At 41.2% G+C, this 18,668-nt stretch overlaps 2 protein-coding genes across 4 annotated transcripts in view; one reads left to right on the top strand and one right to left on the bottom strand.

Moving 5' to 3' along the window:
- Positions 1 to 645, top strand: part of ACTR8 (actin related protein 8) — a 22,974-nt gene extending 22,329 nt beyond the window's left edge. The window contains exon 14 of the mRNA XM_084632864.1: positions 273 to 645. Coding sequence (XP_084488990.1) covers positions 273 to 366 — 94 coding nt within the window. The 3' untranslated portion in view covers positions 367 to 645. The remainder of the gene's footprint in view (positions 1 to 272) is intronic.
- Positions 1 to 17,638, bottom strand: part of IL17RB (interleukin 17 receptor B) — a 22,375-nt gene extending 4,737 nt beyond the window's left edge. Inside the window, exons 1-10 of one of the 3 annotated variants that reach the window (XM_084632869.1) lie at positions 17,498 to 17,638; positions 15,475 to 15,499; positions 14,069 to 14,221; positions 12,356 to 12,496; positions 8,468 to 8,595; positions 7,298 to 7,424; positions 5,451 to 5,498; positions 4,118 to 4,269; positions 2,056 to 2,121; positions 636 to 720 (exon numbers count right to left, since the gene is read on the bottom strand). In XM_084632869.1, the coding sequence (XP_084488995.1) occupies positions 636 to 720; positions 2,056 to 2,121; positions 4,118 to 4,269; positions 5,451 to 5,498; positions 7,298 to 7,424; positions 8,468 to 8,595; positions 12,356 to 12,496; positions 14,069 to 14,221; positions 15,475 to 15,499; positions 17,498 to 17,581 (1,009 nt within the window). In that variant the 5' untranslated portion in view covers positions 17,582 to 17,638. The remainder of the gene's footprint in view (positions 1 to 635; positions 721 to 2,055; positions 2,122 to 4,117; positions 4,270 to 5,450; positions 5,499 to 7,297; positions 7,425 to 8,467; positions 8,596 to 12,355; positions 12,497 to 14,068; positions 14,222 to 15,474; positions 15,500 to 17,497) is intronic. The other 2 variants (XM_084632870.1, XM_084632871.1) reach the window with 2 other exon arrangements.
- Between the last annotated feature and the right edge of the window lie 1,030 nt (positions 17,639 to 18,668).

The raw sequence follows: 18,668 nt of genomic DNA on the forward strand, positions 1-18,668 counted from the left end.
CATGAAAACAAACATTTTGGAAGGAGTGCTGTAAGAGGAAGGATAATGAAAGACAAAGTAGACCAAGGACTTCAAAGGGACTGCCAGAGGTACAGTATATGATCCTAGAGTGCTCATCATCTACTTAGCCTCAACGTTAATCCTTCCCATGCTGTCAGATGTTGCCTAGGGTACAAACAAGACTTTCCCATCCTGGGCTATCATGCTGTTTGGCAAAATGGCAATCTTGTGTTTTAATAACTTAACTTTCCTTTTTTTTTTTTTAAATCAAGGATAGGTTGTTGGCCTATTGCTCAACCCCCCAACCTTGTGGACCAGTGGATTGCTGTCCATCTCATCTACTACCCTTTGACCTGTCCAGTTTAGGTGGCCCTACCAGGAGTTAAAACTGCTGCCACCACAGCTCTGAGGGGCATTGGAACACAGAAGCCTTTCTACCACATCAAGCTGCAGTCCCTAGGGAAGGATCGTTAAAGAAGTATCTGAAATTCAAATTTTTCTTTACCAAAGAGTAACTGCTCTAGACTTGAAAGCGTAAGAGACACACAATGGTAGGTCAGTGGACATAGTAAGAGACAGAACAAGCTATAATTCCTACTTCATCTGTTTTGAATGCTGATAAATACTCAACTAACCATTACTGTGGTTTTGAACACACATTGTTAGGGTTCCTTTGTGCCTTCGACAATCATATTCACATTTAGCAAAATAAGGAATTATCTAAAGAAAAAAGAAAAGTAGAAGAAAAATTCTAATATGCAGACAAATAAATACTTAGTGACAGCTTTATTCCTTCCTGTTTCTTTTATCCTGTTTGGCCCTTTGGTGTCCTATTCTGATTACTGAGTTTCTTAAAGAGACTTTATCGCGTGACAATATAGAAACTTAAAAAGTACTTTCCTTACTAATAACTTATATGACTAAAACGAAAGAGTAATTTCCTTTTCACTGTTTATTCTGCTGGTTTATCTTGTGCATGACCATACTACTGCAATGCCTAGTTTGCAAACACTAATTGGGAATATTTAAGCAATATATTTGTTAAAATTAAATAGTTTTAGAAAGAGTTCCATTGAACCACCTCTTTTCATTTTCATAATTTCAATAAAACCTAGATTTGTGGCTCAAACTGCCTGTGTCCATTTAAATGACGCACATTGATAACAGGAATAAAGAGCCCAGTACGTGTGTCTTCTCAGGCTAAAAGGCAAAATATAGTACTAGTATATGCTCTTTATGAAGCTGTACTTAGTAAGAGTCAAGGCTTTTCTGTATTCTCTGGTGGTTCTATAACTGGGAAATGCATCTGAGACTTACTGGAGTTGAGGTCAGAGTAAGGTATATAATTGAAAATAGGCTGCTATACCATCCTATATAAACCTCAATTTGGGTACCAATAGTTTATATGTGACCACATTTTGGGCCCACACTGAAATTAATGGGAAAACGCCTGTTGATTTCTATGGTACAGCTTATTATCCTACAACTTATTATGAACCAGACGGTTGTGTATACAGAACAAGAATACGTGATCCCAACCTTAAATGGACCAATTTAGAATACAGTCATTTGTAGATGTTTTTAAGAATAAATATAAACTCCAGATAATACATTTCCCAGCTTATCTGCTTAACTGCTCTGTGCAGTGAAGCAATTTTAAGGAAATAGAAACCACAGGATTATAGATTCATCTGTTTGTCTTAGTTGTTCGCACATATATCCCCAAAAGGCAAGAATCTGGATCTGAAAAACACCCCAGTAATACCAAGACCTCAGTGTAAATATATTAAACACGTTTGTCTTAAGCGTTGTAGCACAGGAGATTTATACTGTGCAATTTATTTAATCACTATTAGTAGAAACAAAACTTATGTCCAGTAATCCATGTCCATTCACTTAATGCAGTACAAAGGTGAACTCGAAATCAAGAGCTACATGGTATTGCACACAGGGTTACTAGACATTAGCCAGAAACAATGTAGTATTTGCATACAATTCATTCATTTTAAAGAAGCTACTTTTCCCATTGCAAATTCAATCAAAATTGAACTTTACCTGTACAGAAATATTGTTGCTTTGATCACTCACTGGTATTCTAACAGAAGTTCTGGTTTCATTGATCTAATGCAGATAGAAACCAACAAGAAAAAAAAAGTTGAAGCAAATGTGTTACACAAAGGAATAATTTAAAAATAATATATAATAAGGGGAAATATATTTAAAATATTGATCAGATTTGTTGACACTATTAAATATAATATACATTTGTTGTTTTAAGTGATGATTATATCATTTTTAAATCTGACCTCTTTGCTAGGTAAGAAAAAATTTCAGAATATCTCAGCACGTAACCTTCATTAAGAATAAGTTTGAGTTTAGGTAAAGCTTATTTAAACTAGTACCATATTACCATTTTACAGTCTATTATTACACCTTCCCTGTAGAACACTCCCAATTTGAAAATGTTACAAATCGAAGCATTTTTAAAATCTGAAAGATAAATGGGTAAACCACGAGGTAGCACCATGGAGAGTAAAATGTTTGAATCGTAGAACCAAAGAAGATTAGGGTTGGAAGAGACCTCAGGATGTCATCTAGTCCAACACCCTGCTCAAAGCAGGACCAACCCCAACTAAATCATCCCAGCCAGGGCTTTGTCAAGCCAGGCCTTAAAAACCTCTAAGGATGGAGATTCCACCACCTCCCTAGGTAACCCATTCCAGTGCTTCACCACCCTCCTAGTGAAATAGTTTTTTCCTAATATCCAACTTAGACCTCCAGCACTGCAATTTGAAACCACTGCTGCTTCTTCTGTCATCTGCCACCACTGAGAACAGCCTAGCTCCATCCTCTTTGGAACCCCCCTTCAGGTGGTTGAAGGCTGCTACCAAATCCCCCCTCACTCTTCTCTTCTGTAGACTAAATAATTCCAATTCTCTCAGCCTCGCCTCATAAATCATGTGCCCCAGCCCCCTAATCATTTTCGTTGCCCTCTGCTGGACTCTCTCCAATTTGTCCACATCCTTTCTGTAGTGGGGGGTCCAAAACTGGATGCAGTGCTCCAGATGTGGCTTCACCAGTGTCAAATAGAGGGAAATAATCACTTCCCTCGATCTGCTGGCAATGCTCCTACTAATGCAGTCTAATATGCCGTTAGCCTTCTTGGCAACAAGGGCACACTGCTGACTCCTATCCAGCTTCTCATCCACTGTAATCCTCAGGTCCTTTTCTGCAGAACTGCCACTTAGCCAGTCGGTCCCCAGCCTGTAGCGGTGCATGGGATTCTTCATTCCAAGAATTGTTGAACCTCATCAGATTTCTTTTGGCCCAAGCCTCCAATTTGTCTAAGTCACTCTGGACCCTATACCTACCCTCCAGCGTATCTACATCTCCCCACAGCTTAGTGTCATCTGAAAATTTGCTGAGGGTGCAATCCGTCCCATCATCCAGATCATTAATAAAGATGTTGAACAAAACCGGCCCCAGGACTGACCCCTGGGGCACTCCACTTGATACCGGCTGCCAACTAGACATCGATCCATTGATCACTACCCGTTGAGACTGACAATCTAGCAAGCTTTCTATCCACCTTGTCATCCATTCATCCAATCCATACTTCTTTAACTTACTGACAAGAATACTGTGGGAGACCATATCAAAAGCTTTGCTAAAGTCAAGATATATCACATGCACTGCTTTCCCCATATCCACAGAGCCAGTGGACAGTGTGTGCTGCAGATTATTGACTAGACCTTCCAAATTAGCAGAACTCAAATACTCAGCTCTGGGATTTTACACAGTTCTCTTACCACCTGAAGCACAAAGAAAAACTTGCTGCCTTCTTGGAGAAAAGGAGCATAATTATTGGAGCACAGCTCTTCCTAAAGTTGGCTGTCATTCTCCTAGAACCCAGCACACAGACTTCTCATGGACTGCTGGCCAGTTCCTCTAATTTGTCTGAAAAAAGCATGCCCCCCGCTAACTTGGTAAAATGTGTTGTAATGTAGATTGTGATAAAGGAGAGGAAAAATAAAAGAAATTGGATTTACCATTTTTAGGTATCTAAAAAAGCATGTGTATGTTTTAATGTTAGCTGTTATATGTACAAGAAAAATACCTTTGTCATCAAATCCTTTTCAATAGGTACATCACATTTCTCACACTCATAGAGAAGTATGGTATATTTGGTCCCAAGGCTACTTGTTGTAAAATTCACTTCCACTTCTGCCTCTGTTTTACATGCAGTTATATTTGGATTCCACAGACTTCCTGTGGGTTGTAAAGAATACAGTTTAAAATTCTTAATAACTGCCTACGTGCTGAAAGTTGTTCCCATTTGAATGTAGTGCTCGTAAAAGGTGCCAGACTGACAGCCCAAGAGAGTGGCTGCCTGTTTGGACAGCATGGGCAGTGGGAAAACAATTGCCCCACAGTGGCCTAATTCTGACCAGCGGAGACAACCTTTAGAAGTGAGAAAACAGGCTAAATTCCACACTTGTTGGCCTCTCTGCTGAAGTGCCCTACTGGGGAGAGAGGGGGGTGTGTCTCAGAGTGGCAAGTCAGAAGAGTGGTTGGTCAAAGTAGCTATGTTGCTGCTGAGTTCAGGCACTGATATTTTAAAATGAAAGTGGCAAGCATGTCCCGCATATTTAAGACTCAAACAAATTCACAAAGGCTTTTTAGCCTCCTCCCTACCAGATCCTGTATGGAATTCCTTTGCCTCATCACAGGTGCCTTTTGCAATCTGGGATCTGTCCAGTGGTAACTGGACTAACTCTACCATCTTATAAACACATGCCAAATTAATCTCTCGATCCCACAATATATTAGATTAGGAAGTATGGAAATATCCTCTAATTTAGACTATGCCTACTGCTACTTTAGGAATGTGCGGGATTCTCAAACTTCTGATTTCAGGGGAATTCAAATTTGGTACCAGAAGCAAGATTCAGATTTAGGTCTCTGCTTCCTATTTAACAGCAGCAGCATTCACTCCATCCTTCATAGCTGGGATTGCGGTTGGCACATGGTCAGATCTGATATCACACACAAGACACCAGATATCAGCATAATGCTATCACATTCTTTATTACAAAGAATGTCCAAAAGGATACAAGGAGGGCTGTTTGTCAAAACTACAGGGGACAAGATAGTTTGATTTCAATATTTACACATTTACATGGGATTTTTTTATTTAATTAGTCTCAAAGGGCAGATAGTCCCTTAAGGGCCTTTTCAAAGTTGGATAAATATAATCTTGTGAAGAGTTATGAGCAGTTTTCTTTCTTATCATTGACTGCATGTATATCCTGGCACTGAAATTGGCTCCAGCGTGTTCATCTCCCCTTTTCAGTATTTTAAAGGCTTTATAAGGTAGAAAATAAATATCAAGATTGTCCATATTGCTACATTTGTGAAAATAAATCCAAAGATACATCTATTGCACTTACCCACTTCTATGCAACTTTTGCTGTATTTCATTACATTATCTTTACAACCTGTGGATTTAAATGGATTTTATATATTTTAGCAAATATATTATCTCTTTGCAGCTATATATTTTCATTGAAGCCTATCACATGCGCATATGAAGTCATTTCTCACCAACAAACTGTAGATATCACAATTAGAGTTATTTGCATTCCTGGGCAGCTCCTATGAAATGAGCTCCACAAGCAGCATTCTCATCTCCTCATTTAGTTCTCCCATTTTGGAAGTGTCACATCCTTCTCCCCTGTCTCAGGCACAAAAATGTGGGCAGCTCTGCTCATGTATGCAGGTAACCACGCTACAGACACATGATTCTCTTCAGATAAAATCTTCTTGTGGCAATTTATGAACCCAAACAAAAAAAACTTGGCCTTTCTGATAGCATTAGAAGCCTCTTCACACGTAATACATGCATCTACCCCCACTAAGAAGGTTGGTCCCCCCACTACAGAAGGGATGTGGACAAATTGGAGAGAGTCCAGCAGAGGACAATGAAAATGGTTAGGGGGCTGGGACACATGACTTATGAGGAGAGGCTGAGGGAACTGGGATTGTTTAGTCTGCAGAAGAGAAGAGTGAGGGGGAATTTGATAGCAGCCTTCAACTACCTGAAGACGGGTGCCAAAGAGGATGAGGCTAAGCTGTTCTCAGTGGTGGCAGATGACAGAACAAGAAGCAATGGTCTCAAGTTGCAGTGGGGGAGGTCTAGGTTGGATATTAGGAAAAACCATTTCACTGGGAGGGTGGGAAGCACTGGAATGGGTTACCTAGGGAGGTGGTGGAATCTCTATCCTTAGAGGTTTTTAAGGCCTGGCTTGACAAAGCCCTGGCTGGGATGATTTAGTTGGGGATTGGTCCTGCTTTGAGCAGGGGGTTGGACTAGATGACCTCCTGAGGTCTCTTCCAATCCTTATATTCTATGATATTACCACAGTTAAAAAAAAAAAAAAGGCCCCTGAACTGCTTCCTCTGCTTTTTAATTATCTAATTCCCAGCAGTTAAAAATCTAAACAAGAAAAGACAACACAAGGCCATGCCTGCTTACAGTGATTTAAAAACAAAGTGAACATAGTGCTTTTTAAAGATGCTAAATGGACAGCCCTGGAAGAGGACAATCCTCTATCTGTCTACAGAACAAGTACAGCACAGGCAGCACCTTAACCCTGGTGGGGGGAGGTCCAAATCTAGATGTGAAGGTAGTGTGGATACCCATATAGCTTCCTGAGTGCCAAGATGGATGCCAGTTGTAGTATCACTTGTGATGGTGCTTGTTGTGGTATGGAAACCTTGTTCACTCGGAACAAATACTCACTTCACAGAGTCACCAAACAAGGATTGGTCACTCAGAATCACCTGAGCCATCTGGCCCCACTTTTTGAACACTTAGCCTATTACCAAGCTGCCTTATAATTTTAGAGAAAGCTTAATATTCTTGATTAGTTTATTAAGAACTAAAAGTGAGAATAAAGTTAGCCACAGGTGTGACATCATAAAAAAAAAAATCTACAAAGCCGACAGTTTTCTGCTTTAAAAAACTGATTTTACCTGTTACTAGAAGTTAGAAAAAAAGTAGGGAAGAGAAAGGAGAGCTTGGAAGGAAAAAGTAACTAAGGATGTGTAATCAAAGCTAAATTAATTATCTCTGCATCTACATGTTTATTATGCAATCTGTTTAAATATAAAAATACATTTGTTTTTGTTGATTCCTAGCTTTTCAAAACATCCTATACAATAAAGTCTGGAAATAATTTAGTATCATAAATAAGATTTTCATATGAACCAGGTTAAATAGAGACTGGTAAATTACCTGGTGAAGTTAACATGATGGATTTTGATGGAGAATCCTCATATATATTTGCTGGGGGAAGGTTGTAAGCACTGACAGAATAAGACATTTCTGGTTCTACAGGGAATCCAACGTAGTGGAACTGCCACTAAAACAAAACAATTAAAACAGCAGTTTTGAGGGCCAAATTCTTCTTTCAGTTATGCTTGGCAACTTCAGTGAACTCTGTGAGCTGTGCTGGTATAACTGAGAAAAGAATTGCCCTCTCAAATCATTAAATACTGAGAGAGATGTACATTGAAACAGTGAAAAATATAATTTTGAGGTACATAGAATGTCTGAGATACACACTGCTGTGAAACTTGTTTGGTTCTTAAGATCCTGATACCAAAAATCATTCAGAAACTTTTCCAATATCAGTTTATGCCTGGTAGAATATCAAATTTCATTTCCAATCCTATATACTTGGAAAGAACTGTATTCAGAATAACACATCCAAATCCAGCTTTGAAAACCCAGGGTTTCTCTTCATCTTAGTAATAATTAAAAAACAACAACTAACATTTGAAAGATACCACAAAGCTAATCATCCCTGTCATTTTCATGCATTCACGGGAGCCAGATCAGGCATAGTTGGGGAGGTAGAAGTGCAGAAAGAAGGAGCAATGGCTTCACATCAAGCTGTCCTAGTTCCTCAGTCTTTTAGAAATTCACCACTGGTGTATCATGGGCTTGGGGTTCCACAAGATTGGAGAGGGCAGTTTGGGAGGAGGGCTGCCATTCAGGATACCATCCCCTACCCTCTGATCGTGAAATGAAAGATAATACTGAACCAATCTGTATTATCTCATATTGGCTGCCCCTCTGTACTGTGAGCTCTAAAACACAGAGACAGCATGGGAGCAGAACTTATTGGGGTGACATGCTGCCACGGGAAAAGGCGCAGCTAGGTCCTCCACACAGCTTTCCCCTCTGCCAGTGTCTGAAAAAATGCAGGTTTGTACAGCTAAACCCGTTTTACTAAATTTTCTGAAGGAGTCCAATCCACAGCTCATTCTTTACCAGCCCTCTGTGCATTAACTGTGGCACAGAGGAATGATCTGGCCTTAATTTTTAAATGACACCTCCCTACTCTCTCCTCCCTAAGAACAACAAATGACAAAATAATCACTTTTTAAAAAATGTTCTTACTCTTCTATTCCCAAGCATGGTTTGACTTTGAAACTTCTCTGTGTAATTGCACCGAACACACTCAAAATGTTCTCTAGTTCCTTTACTCATCACACAGATCTTTGTAGCTGTGAGTTCTTTGATGCTGGCTGGAAGTAAAGAAGAAAAAATGGTATTCATAGATATAAATATTTGCATAGATCTTTGCTGCTCATACATAAAGAAATAAAATAAACCGTGTGCAGTATTAAACAGAGAAAACTATAGTGATACAATAGATCCTTGCATAAACTAATGAGAGCAATGATATTTTAAGGTTGTCATGATACTCTTAACCCTCTGGCTCTATTTACAGTATAAACCATGGTCTTAGCTATCACCATGTTTTTGTAATAACTAGTTCATGCCAAACTCATCTGACCAAGTTAAAACAAACTTGACTAAGTTAAGTCCATAACACATCTCTTTTCACAGCTCAATCATATGTATACAGTACATCTATAACCACAACACTAACTTTTATGTGTAGCAGTGCACTCTGGGAAAATCTTGGCAGCTATCCCAGAGTGCCGTAGCAAGGTTAGAGCACCAGTAGCAATACGTGAGGTAATATGCTCTGGGATGTCCTTCTACCAAAAAGCTGTGAAGAAGGAAAAGTGGCCATACACATGTATTATTAGGTGGGTTCTCCATATACAGCAAAGAAACAATGTTATGAATGTTATGTTTAAAGAAAAACAACTATAAACCAGCATAAGCCATTATGGCTAGGCTGGCATATGATTAGCTGCTGTGCTTACTAACTGTTTATTAACTATGTTGTGTGTGTATGATTAGAGCCAACTATGTCACTAACAAGTTACAAACTCAGTTAAAAGTTTGCTGCTGGAATATACCAGCTACATTCACCTCAGTGATGCATACAGCACTGTGAAATCAGTGAATACTTCACCCCCAGCCCCGAAGCTCATTCATGAGATTTTCCCTCTACAAGGTTACAAAAAAGAGAGGTGGGGGGAGAGGGGGCTTAAAATGAAGCCTGGAGCCAGTTGAGTTTAAAAAAACAATCTTTGATAGTGGCACATCAACTCCTACATTGACACTTACCACAACATATGTAGTGTTCTAGTGGTTTGTACTAAAAATGAAAAATGCTTAAAATATTGAGATTTTTTTGAGTACAAAGCAATGCCTGATTTCTAAAACTGTATTTCCATTACATTTGTACTAACATGACTATCCTTTGATTTGCATGCACATGTATGTGCTAGGAATTGCCATGACAAAGATCACAGTAACGATGATTAAATGTTAGAGCAGTGGTTTTCAAACTTCATTGTACCAAGGCCCTCTTCTGACAACAAAAATTACTACATGACTCCAGACCGGGGGCAGAGTCGGGGTGGAGCATGAGCCCTGCCACCCTGGCTGAAGCCCTTAGGCTTTGGCTTCAGCCCTGGGACCCCAGCAAGTCTAATGCTGGCTCTGGCAACCCCATTAAAATGGGGTTGCGACCCACTTTGGGGTCCCGACCCACAGTTTGAGAACCGCTCTGTTAGAGCAAACTGCACAATCCTCTGAACCCCCTGACTAAATGATTCAGTTACTACTGTTAACAAAAGAAAAAATCATATGTGGAGGATGGGGAGAGTGAGAGGTAGAGAGGAACTGAAAAATGAACAAACAATGACTTTTAAGGTTGTGGTTTGTTGGCTAGAAAGCATGCCTGCAAGAGATTAACTGTAATTCAGGCCCTACGCTACCAGCACTCCCAGCTATCTTTGAGACACCACTGACTTCCTGAGGAAACTACAATCCATCGGTGATCTTCTTGAAAACACCATCCTGGCCACTATGGATGTAGAAGTCCTCTACACCAACATTCCACACAAAGATGGACTACAAGCCGTCAGGAACAGTATCCCCGATAATGTCACGGCAAACCTGGTGGCTGAACTTTGTGACTTTGTCCTCACCCATAACTATTTCACATTTGGGGACAATGTATACCTTCAAATCAGCGGCACTGCTATGGGTACCCGCATGGCCCCACAGTATGCCAACATTTTTATGGCTGACTTAGAACAACGCTTCCTCAGCTCTCGTCCCCTAATGCCCCTACTCTACTTGTGCTACTTTGATGACATCTTCATCATCTGGACCCATGGAAAAGAAGCCCTTGAGGAATTCCACCATGATTTCAACAATTTCCATCCCACCATCAACCTCAGCCTGGACCACTTCCTGGACACTACGGTGCTAATAAGCGATGGTCACATAAACACCACCCTATACCAGAAACCTACTGACCGCTATGCCTACCTACATGCCTCCAGCTTTTATCCAGACCACACCACACGATCCATTGTCTATAGCCAAGCTCTACGATACAACCGCATTTGCTCCAACCCCTCAGACAGAGACAAACACCTACAAGATCTCTATCAAGCGTTCTTACAACTACAATACCCACCTGCTGAAGTGAAGAAACAGATTGACAGAGCCAGAAGAGTACCCGTAAGTTACCTACTACAGGACAGGCCCAACAAAGAAAATAACAGAACGCCACTAGCCATCACCGTCAGCCCCCAACTAAAACCTCTCCAATGCTTCATCAAGGATCTACAACCTATCCTGAAGGAGGACCCATCACTCTCACAGATCTTGGGAGACAGGCCAGTCCTTGCTTACAGACAGCCCCCCAACCTGAAGCAAATACTCACCAGCAACCACACACCACACAACAGAACCACTAACCCAGGAACCTATCCTTGCAACAAAGCCCGTTGCCAACTGTGTCCACATATCTATTCAGGGGACACCTTCATAGGGCCTAATCACATCAGCCACACTATCAGAGGCTCGTTCATCTGCACATCTACCAATGTGATATATGCCATCATGTGCCAGCAATGCCCCTCTGCCATGTACATTGGTCAAAGCAGGCAGTCTGTACGTAAAAGAATAAATGGACACAAATCAGATGTCAAGAATTATAACATTCAAAAACCAGTCAGAGAACACTTCAATCTCTTTGGTCACTTGATTACAGACCTAAAAGTGGCAATTCTTCAACAAAAAAACTTCAGAAACAGACTCCAACAAGATAGTGCTGAATTGGAATTAAATTTGCAAACTGGACACAATTAACTTAGGCTTGAATAAAGACTGGGAGTGGATGGGTCATTACATAAAGTAAAACTATTTCCCTATGCTTATTCCGGCCCCCACCCTCACGGTTATTCACACCTTCTTGTCAACTGTTGGAAATGGCCCACCTTGATTATCACTACAAAAGGTTCCGCCCCCCCCCGTTCTCCTGCTGGTACTAGTTCACCTTACCTGATCACTCTCGTTACAGTGTGGATGGTAACACCCATTGTTTCATGTTCTCTGTGTATATAAATCTCCCCACTGTATTTTCCACTGCATGCATCCGATGACGTGAGCTGTAGCTCACAAAAGCTTATGCTCAAATAAATTTTTTAGTGTCTAAGGTGCCACAAGTCCTCCTTTTCTTTTTGCGGACACAGACTAACATGGCTACTATTCTGAAACCTATAATTGATAGTTGATGGTCTCAATCCACTTCCCATTTGACAAGTGTCCCACATGAGAAAACTCACCAGCACAGTCGTCAACAACTGACACCATGGTTAGTAGTTTCTATGGAGAAGCCAAGTGTCAAATGGGCCATGCAGACAGACTTGCTCTTAAAAGTATTTCCTTCCATTCAAGACAGAGAAAAGATTGCAGAGCAGCATAAAGAAGCTTTCACTGCCACTATTCCTGTTGTGTGCTTGGAGGATATTGGTGTTCAGGGCTGTTAATGCAACATGCTTCACAAGCACTAAATTCAAAAGGAAATGTTATATTGTATAGTCTTATGTACTTGGATGTCACACCTACCATCCATGCTGAGGCTCCAGCTGATATTTATAAGATATGACCTGAAGTGTGTCTCCACTTCTGTTTCAATTAACTGGGCAGTGAGATTATGAAGATCTGCCGGTGTTAGATTGTGCCATTTTCTCAACTCATGAGCAGGACCTTGCAAAGATGAGTAGACATGAGTTAAAAGTAGAGCAGCTACCTAGTATTTAAACACATTCCATATTGTCAATCAGTCTGTGAATTCTACTGGTATTTTCACCTACTTATGAAAATAATCACTTTTTGTGTCTCAGAAACAAGAATTTACCATTAGGAAAACCACTCCTCTCCCATGCACCCAGCAGATTCTGTTTCTGACACTAACAGTTCATTTCAAAAACTCTGATTGTTTGTTCTTATGTAACTAAATGATACATTCTTTTCATGTGCTGAGAAACTTCAAATCAGATATATCTTATAAAGTCAGTCTGAGCATAAGTTTGGAAATCATGTACATTGACGACATTTGCAGTGTCTTTCCTGTATTAATAAGCACATTTAACCGCATTTAATGTAAACCAGGGTTGTTTTTTTTACCAAGAAATAGAGCAATATCTAAAATATGGAGGTGGGAGGGGGGGAATGTAAATCTAATGTAATCTAAACTAGTACTGCTCCTGAGACAGTATTGTGAGCTGGGACAATGTAGCTGTACTCAGGGTCTCCTGTAAGAGATCAGAATTTCTGCAATGAATGAATAAAGATACAGAACTACCTTCTCTACTGTGGTAGTGACTGAAACCACCCATACTATGTCAGTGTACCTGGCCAACAGTCAAGTGGGAGACAGTTTGGAAGGGAGTCAAGTACTTGATAGAGACTGAGAAAAGAGATGGAGAAAATCTATCCAACTGGAAACTGTCTCTTATCAGAGACAGAAAGCTTTAAAAAAAAGAAAAGTCAACGCTAATAGCAAAGTGGCAGGAGCAAGGCTCACCTTATCAGGCAGCGTGCCATAGGGATGTCACATTTGTATAATTTTTGGTTGTGCCCAAGCAGAACCATCCTGTCCATATGACGGACTGGGGGCAACTGCCCTGGGCCCCACGCTTTGGGTGGCCCCATGCTTCAGGGGGACACCAGGCCCCCTGCTAGCCCCCCAGGCCGCCCTGGACCCCGCACCTCCATGAAGCACGGGGCAGGGGTAGACACCACTGTGTTGCATGACGGACACTTGACAAAATTACCGGACTTAGTGATTTTTTTGGGGGGTGGGGGTTATTATGTCATTCAGTCATTCAACCCCTAAAAAAAGCACAGAATTTTCCACACTGAAAAAAAAACCAGTAACCTAGCTAATAATAAATAATAATAATAATAAATTAAACTCACATAATTAATTAAAAATGTGTGTATATTGAATATGAGATTATTACATGAGAAATGAAAATGAGCTTGCTTTGGGATTTTACAAGGCACTTATATCATTTAAACACATTTGGTACCCTGCGTAATGATAACACTTCTTGCAAATCACATAAATAAGGAACCCATGGTCCCCTTCCCTCACCCCATTGCAAAGGCACAGGGGTTATTGCTGGCTGCCCTAGGGTTGCAGAAAACCCTATGGGCAAAACATATGGAAAGAAGGGGATCAATTTATACAGAGGGCTGAAGGGGGACTCCCATTGTGCATTAATTAACACTTAATAAATACATCAAAATTAAATACATTACAGAGATAAGAACCTGTAATGATAGACTTTACTTCATGAGAAGCTCCAGAGAAAGCAATGATAGGGTGAATCCTAGGGAGACCAAAGAGGCTGGTAGAGGGAGCAGACAGAAAACAAGGGTAGAAGCAGAGTCGCTGCAGGATTGACCCAATCTTGTGCCTCTCCCCTGTGGGTGAAAACACTGATCACGATCACTATAGGAGGGAACAATAGAATAGAATACCCAGAAGAATGAATGACTTGAGGACAATTTCCTGAAGGGACCCTTACCCTTCCAGGGGTTTTCTAGCTCCAACAACATTTACGTTTCTATATAGGGTAGTTTGGCACACAGAAATAAAAATCTGCACCTCTTCAATGTGTTTTTGGGCCAATGGAAAAACCAGGTACAATAAATGACTTTGAAAATTGCCTATGAAACTGAGTTAACAAAATAAATGAGCTTATGAACAACCAGAAAATATACTTCTCAAGTGAAAAACTATAAATGGACTTCTTTGTAAAGAAATTGTAAGTTTCCTTACACGAAAAGCCACAAACTGCCTGGAAAGGACAATTAGATTGAATTACTTAGATTCATAGATATTTAGGTCAGAAGGGACCACTTGCTTCTGTGAAATTACATACCCAGAGAATTGCTGTGCCTGTGATGATGACTGGGGCTTGCTCATCTGTGGCTTCCCCCTCCCCGTGCTGTGGAGACACGGTCAGGCAGGCTGCCTCAGGTGCAGTTCCCATTAGCCATGATGGCCAACGGGTTGGGAGCCTCCAGGCCAATGAGCTTGGGAGGGGAAGACTGTAGTGAGCAGGGGAGGCAGCGGGGAGGGGAGCTGTCTCTGGAGGCACAAAGGGGGGGCTCTCTGGAGAGGGGGTGATGGGGGCACAGGGGCAGGTGGGGGAGTCTTTCGGGGGAGGCAAACGGTTGTGTGGATCTCTGTGGGGTGGGAGGGAGTGATGGACGGAGCCAGCTGCAGCCCGGGTCTGGTCTGCGGCCGGGGGAGGGTTGCTATAGCCCCCCCAGGAAGCCACCTCAGTACTTAATGCCAGCCCCTGGGTGCCCATCACTGCTCCTCCCCCCCCCCCATCTGTCTGTCCCCACAGCTGTGTGTGCCTGTCCCTTTCTGGGCTGGGAGCTGGCTCAGCGACTCTCCGCAGCACGCAGGGATGTGGGGGGAGGGAGGGTGGTGGTTCCCGGGGTGAGAGTGCTTCCCGTTACCAAGCCAGGGTGCGGGGCCTCCCAAAGCACGGGGCCTGGGGCCCAAACATTGGTGGAGCCGGGCCCACCTTCATGAATATTGATGGTGCAGGGGCACCACGCCCATATTACTTGCTGCCTAAACCTGAATAATCACAGATTAACTATTTTTAATTAGGTACCTCTTTTAACAGTGTAAAGAGATCCATTTTATTTATACATACCAGTTTCAAAGCCACAGTTAATAGACTGTAAGAAAGAAAACAGCATTAAAATAAAACAAACTAAAAGCAGACAGATCTACTCTAAAGATAGAAATTCCCTATACTTTTAACATATTAAAATCCCAACTTTAAAGAGACAGCATTAACTTGAAACAAAATCAAACTTCTCCCTGAAAATTATGTACATACTATAGTTACAAGCACTGTCTAAAATTTCTAACACTGAAATAAATTAGAGAATAAAATGATTGCTCTTTTTAAAACACAGGTTGCTGTACTTTAAATAAAAATATCCTGCCAGAAGGATAATCAGGTGAACAGTTTCCCTTGAAGGCTGGTCAACTTCTCCTTGCTGCAAAGACTCAAACATCAACAGAGGAGAAGAAAAATCCATATATGATATTTAAAGATTAATTTTTAAAAATTCATGACATACTATGTAATGTATGGTTTCAGAGTAGCAGCAGTGTTAGTCTGTATTCGCAAGAAGAAAAGGAGTACTTGTGGCACCTTAGAGACTAACAAATTTATTTGAGCATAAGCTTTCATGAGCTACAGCTCACTTCATCGGATGCATTCAGTGGAAAATACAGTGGAGAGATTTATATACACAGAGAACATGAAACAATGGGTGTTACCATACATACTGTATGTATTTCCCTCAGAAAATGACAGAAGTGCACCTTTAGGTCGTTGTTTCAATCATTTCTACAAGATTCTAACTCTATAAATATGCTGCTCTGTGTTTGCTAGTTTGCAGAATGAGGATGGACTGATGTAAAAAGCAACATAGCCTTCTTACTTTTTTTCTTTTTCATTCTGCATTTTACATGTCCTTTTCATAGCAAAGTTGTAGTGCACAATGACATTTTGTGACTAATGACACTTGGACATGACAGACTATGTTCCAGTTTAACAGCATGGACCCAGAAGAGAAGAACCTAAGACTGAAATGTTGCCTGCTAGCAAAATGTTTTCACTTCACATTGACACCTTTTAACATGGGGTTGAATGGCATCTAAGCACTGTGCAATAGAGCATCAGAGTCCAAATGAAAACACAACCAACCCACATAAAGCCAGCCAGAACCAAAGAACCTGCCACCTATTTATCTAGCAGAATTTAGGGGATGGTGAGGCCTAAAATTATCTGGAGCCACGTTTCTGAGGTACTGTTGTGCCTGGATGTCTAGGGATTTTGGTGCAATAGGAGCAGCTATTGTAAAAAAAGATATTGGAAGGGATATAAATCCTCATGCTTTGGAGTTTAAACCAATCTTTATGAGGCTGTGGGTTAGGATGAGACCTTCATAGTAAGTATATTATCCAACATCTGCCTACTGCTAGGTTTCTTTCACCTGACTGAAACGTCTGATGCTGGCCATTTTTGGAGATAGGATACTGGTTTTTTGGGGGAGGAACGACTTGACAGTCAGAAGTTACTGAGCAGGAGCACAGCCTGCTCTCATGCCTGTCATACACATATTATACCCTCTCTTTGATAATTCTGCCTCCTCTACCTTCCTTATGACTATCAACAAAAAAACAAAAACAAAAACGAGGAGTGCTTGTGTCACCTTAGAGACTAACAAATTTATTTGGACATAAGCTTTCATGGGCTTATGCCCAAATAAATTTGTTAGTCTCTAAGATGCCACAAATACTCCTCGGGGTTTTTTTTTGCTGAAACGGACTAACACCGCTACCACTCTGAAACCTATCAACAGGCATTCTTGGGAAAGCAAATGACAACTCCCTCACTAACCCCCATTAATTTAGGGAAACAAATAAACTGACTAATAGGGGCTGGAAGCAGACTCTGCAGATTTAAAGCAGTGTTCCACTCAAACAGGGAGGACGGTTACATAGCTGTCACCACCCACTCTGTGACATCCATCCCTTTCTAGTGCACAAAGAATCAGCCACCTTTTGCACAGATTGGAGTGAAAACCTCTTCAACTCCATTTGATGGGAATGGGTAGAAGCAGAAGAGGGGTGGGTTATCCTCCCTCCTTGTATCTTACCGGCCAGCCTTGTCCCCAGGAACCACAGCTACTCAGCACCAAGCTCAGCAGGACACTGGCTGCTAGAGTCATCTCCACTTGCATCTTGGCTGAGATTCCCCTCTGCTCTTCCTGGGACTCTACTCACTACAAATCACTGAAAGCCTAAGCTCGGTATCAAGGGTGTAGAGGCCCCTCCACCTCCCTCACAGCCAATGTATTACTCAAAGCCTTTCCCCTCCCACTCCCCCAGATTTGGCCTGTCAGCGAGTCTGAAAACACCGCAATACAAACCAACCCCTAAAGAGCTTTGGCTCAAAGCCAATACATAAACAGAAGAAGAAATACACTCACTGTAACTTAGAGAAGTCACTTTTACAACACACAAGGAAGGAGTAGCAAAAACAAGGCTCAGAGTAAAACCTGACATCCCCTTCCTGGAATCTTTCCTCTGTGCCTAGCTAAGCTGCAAGATCCCTCCCATTCTGGGGAAGCCTATACAATAGCTGAGGTCATGTAATTAATAAAACAGAATATCTTGCTATATTTTCAGCTTTAACTCTTTGCATGCCTCGTTTTCTGGATTTTAGAGCTGCTCACCATGGACAGCAGTGAAGTGGAGTGCTTAGCAACAAACAGTGATCAAGTCCTTGGACTGAATCCATCCCTGGTGTTACAGGGAAAGAATGGGCTGGTACTCGGTGTTGCTTTTTTGTGAGGCATAAAGAATATGTTTTTTCCCCTCTTTGTTCTTTATGTTAGAAAGTCAGGTCCTGTTTGTGTGATGGGCACTAACATCTGGAGAACTAACACAATAGCGACATCACAGGAACCAAGAGACTGAAACTGACCAATTGAGTGGAGAAGGATTTTTAAGTCTGGCTGCTTGAAAGCTATAGTTTTTGTTTGTTTTTGTTAACCCATATTTAACTATAATAACCAACAAACATTTTGGAGCAAGGATGCCTTTGTTAAAGATTTAACCTCCTCTCTGCCCACCTCTTCAGTTTGGTTTTAGAGCCCACAGTAAACTTTCTAAAACATTTAGAAGGTCCTCCATCAAATCAGGGAAGATCAGACTTGACATTCTTAAGGTAAAAGAACATGCTGAGAAAAAAATAATCCCAAAAGAAAAAAGTGCCAAACTTGGTTTAATTGCAAGTATAGACAAGGACAAACTGTTCAGCATAAT

This window comes from Lepidochelys olivacea, assembly GCF_965140295.1.
Source record: "Lepidochelys olivacea isolate rLepOli2 genome assembly, chromosome: 7".
NCBI lineage: Eukaryota > Metazoa > Chordata > Testudines > Cheloniidae > Lepidochelys > Lepidochelys olivacea.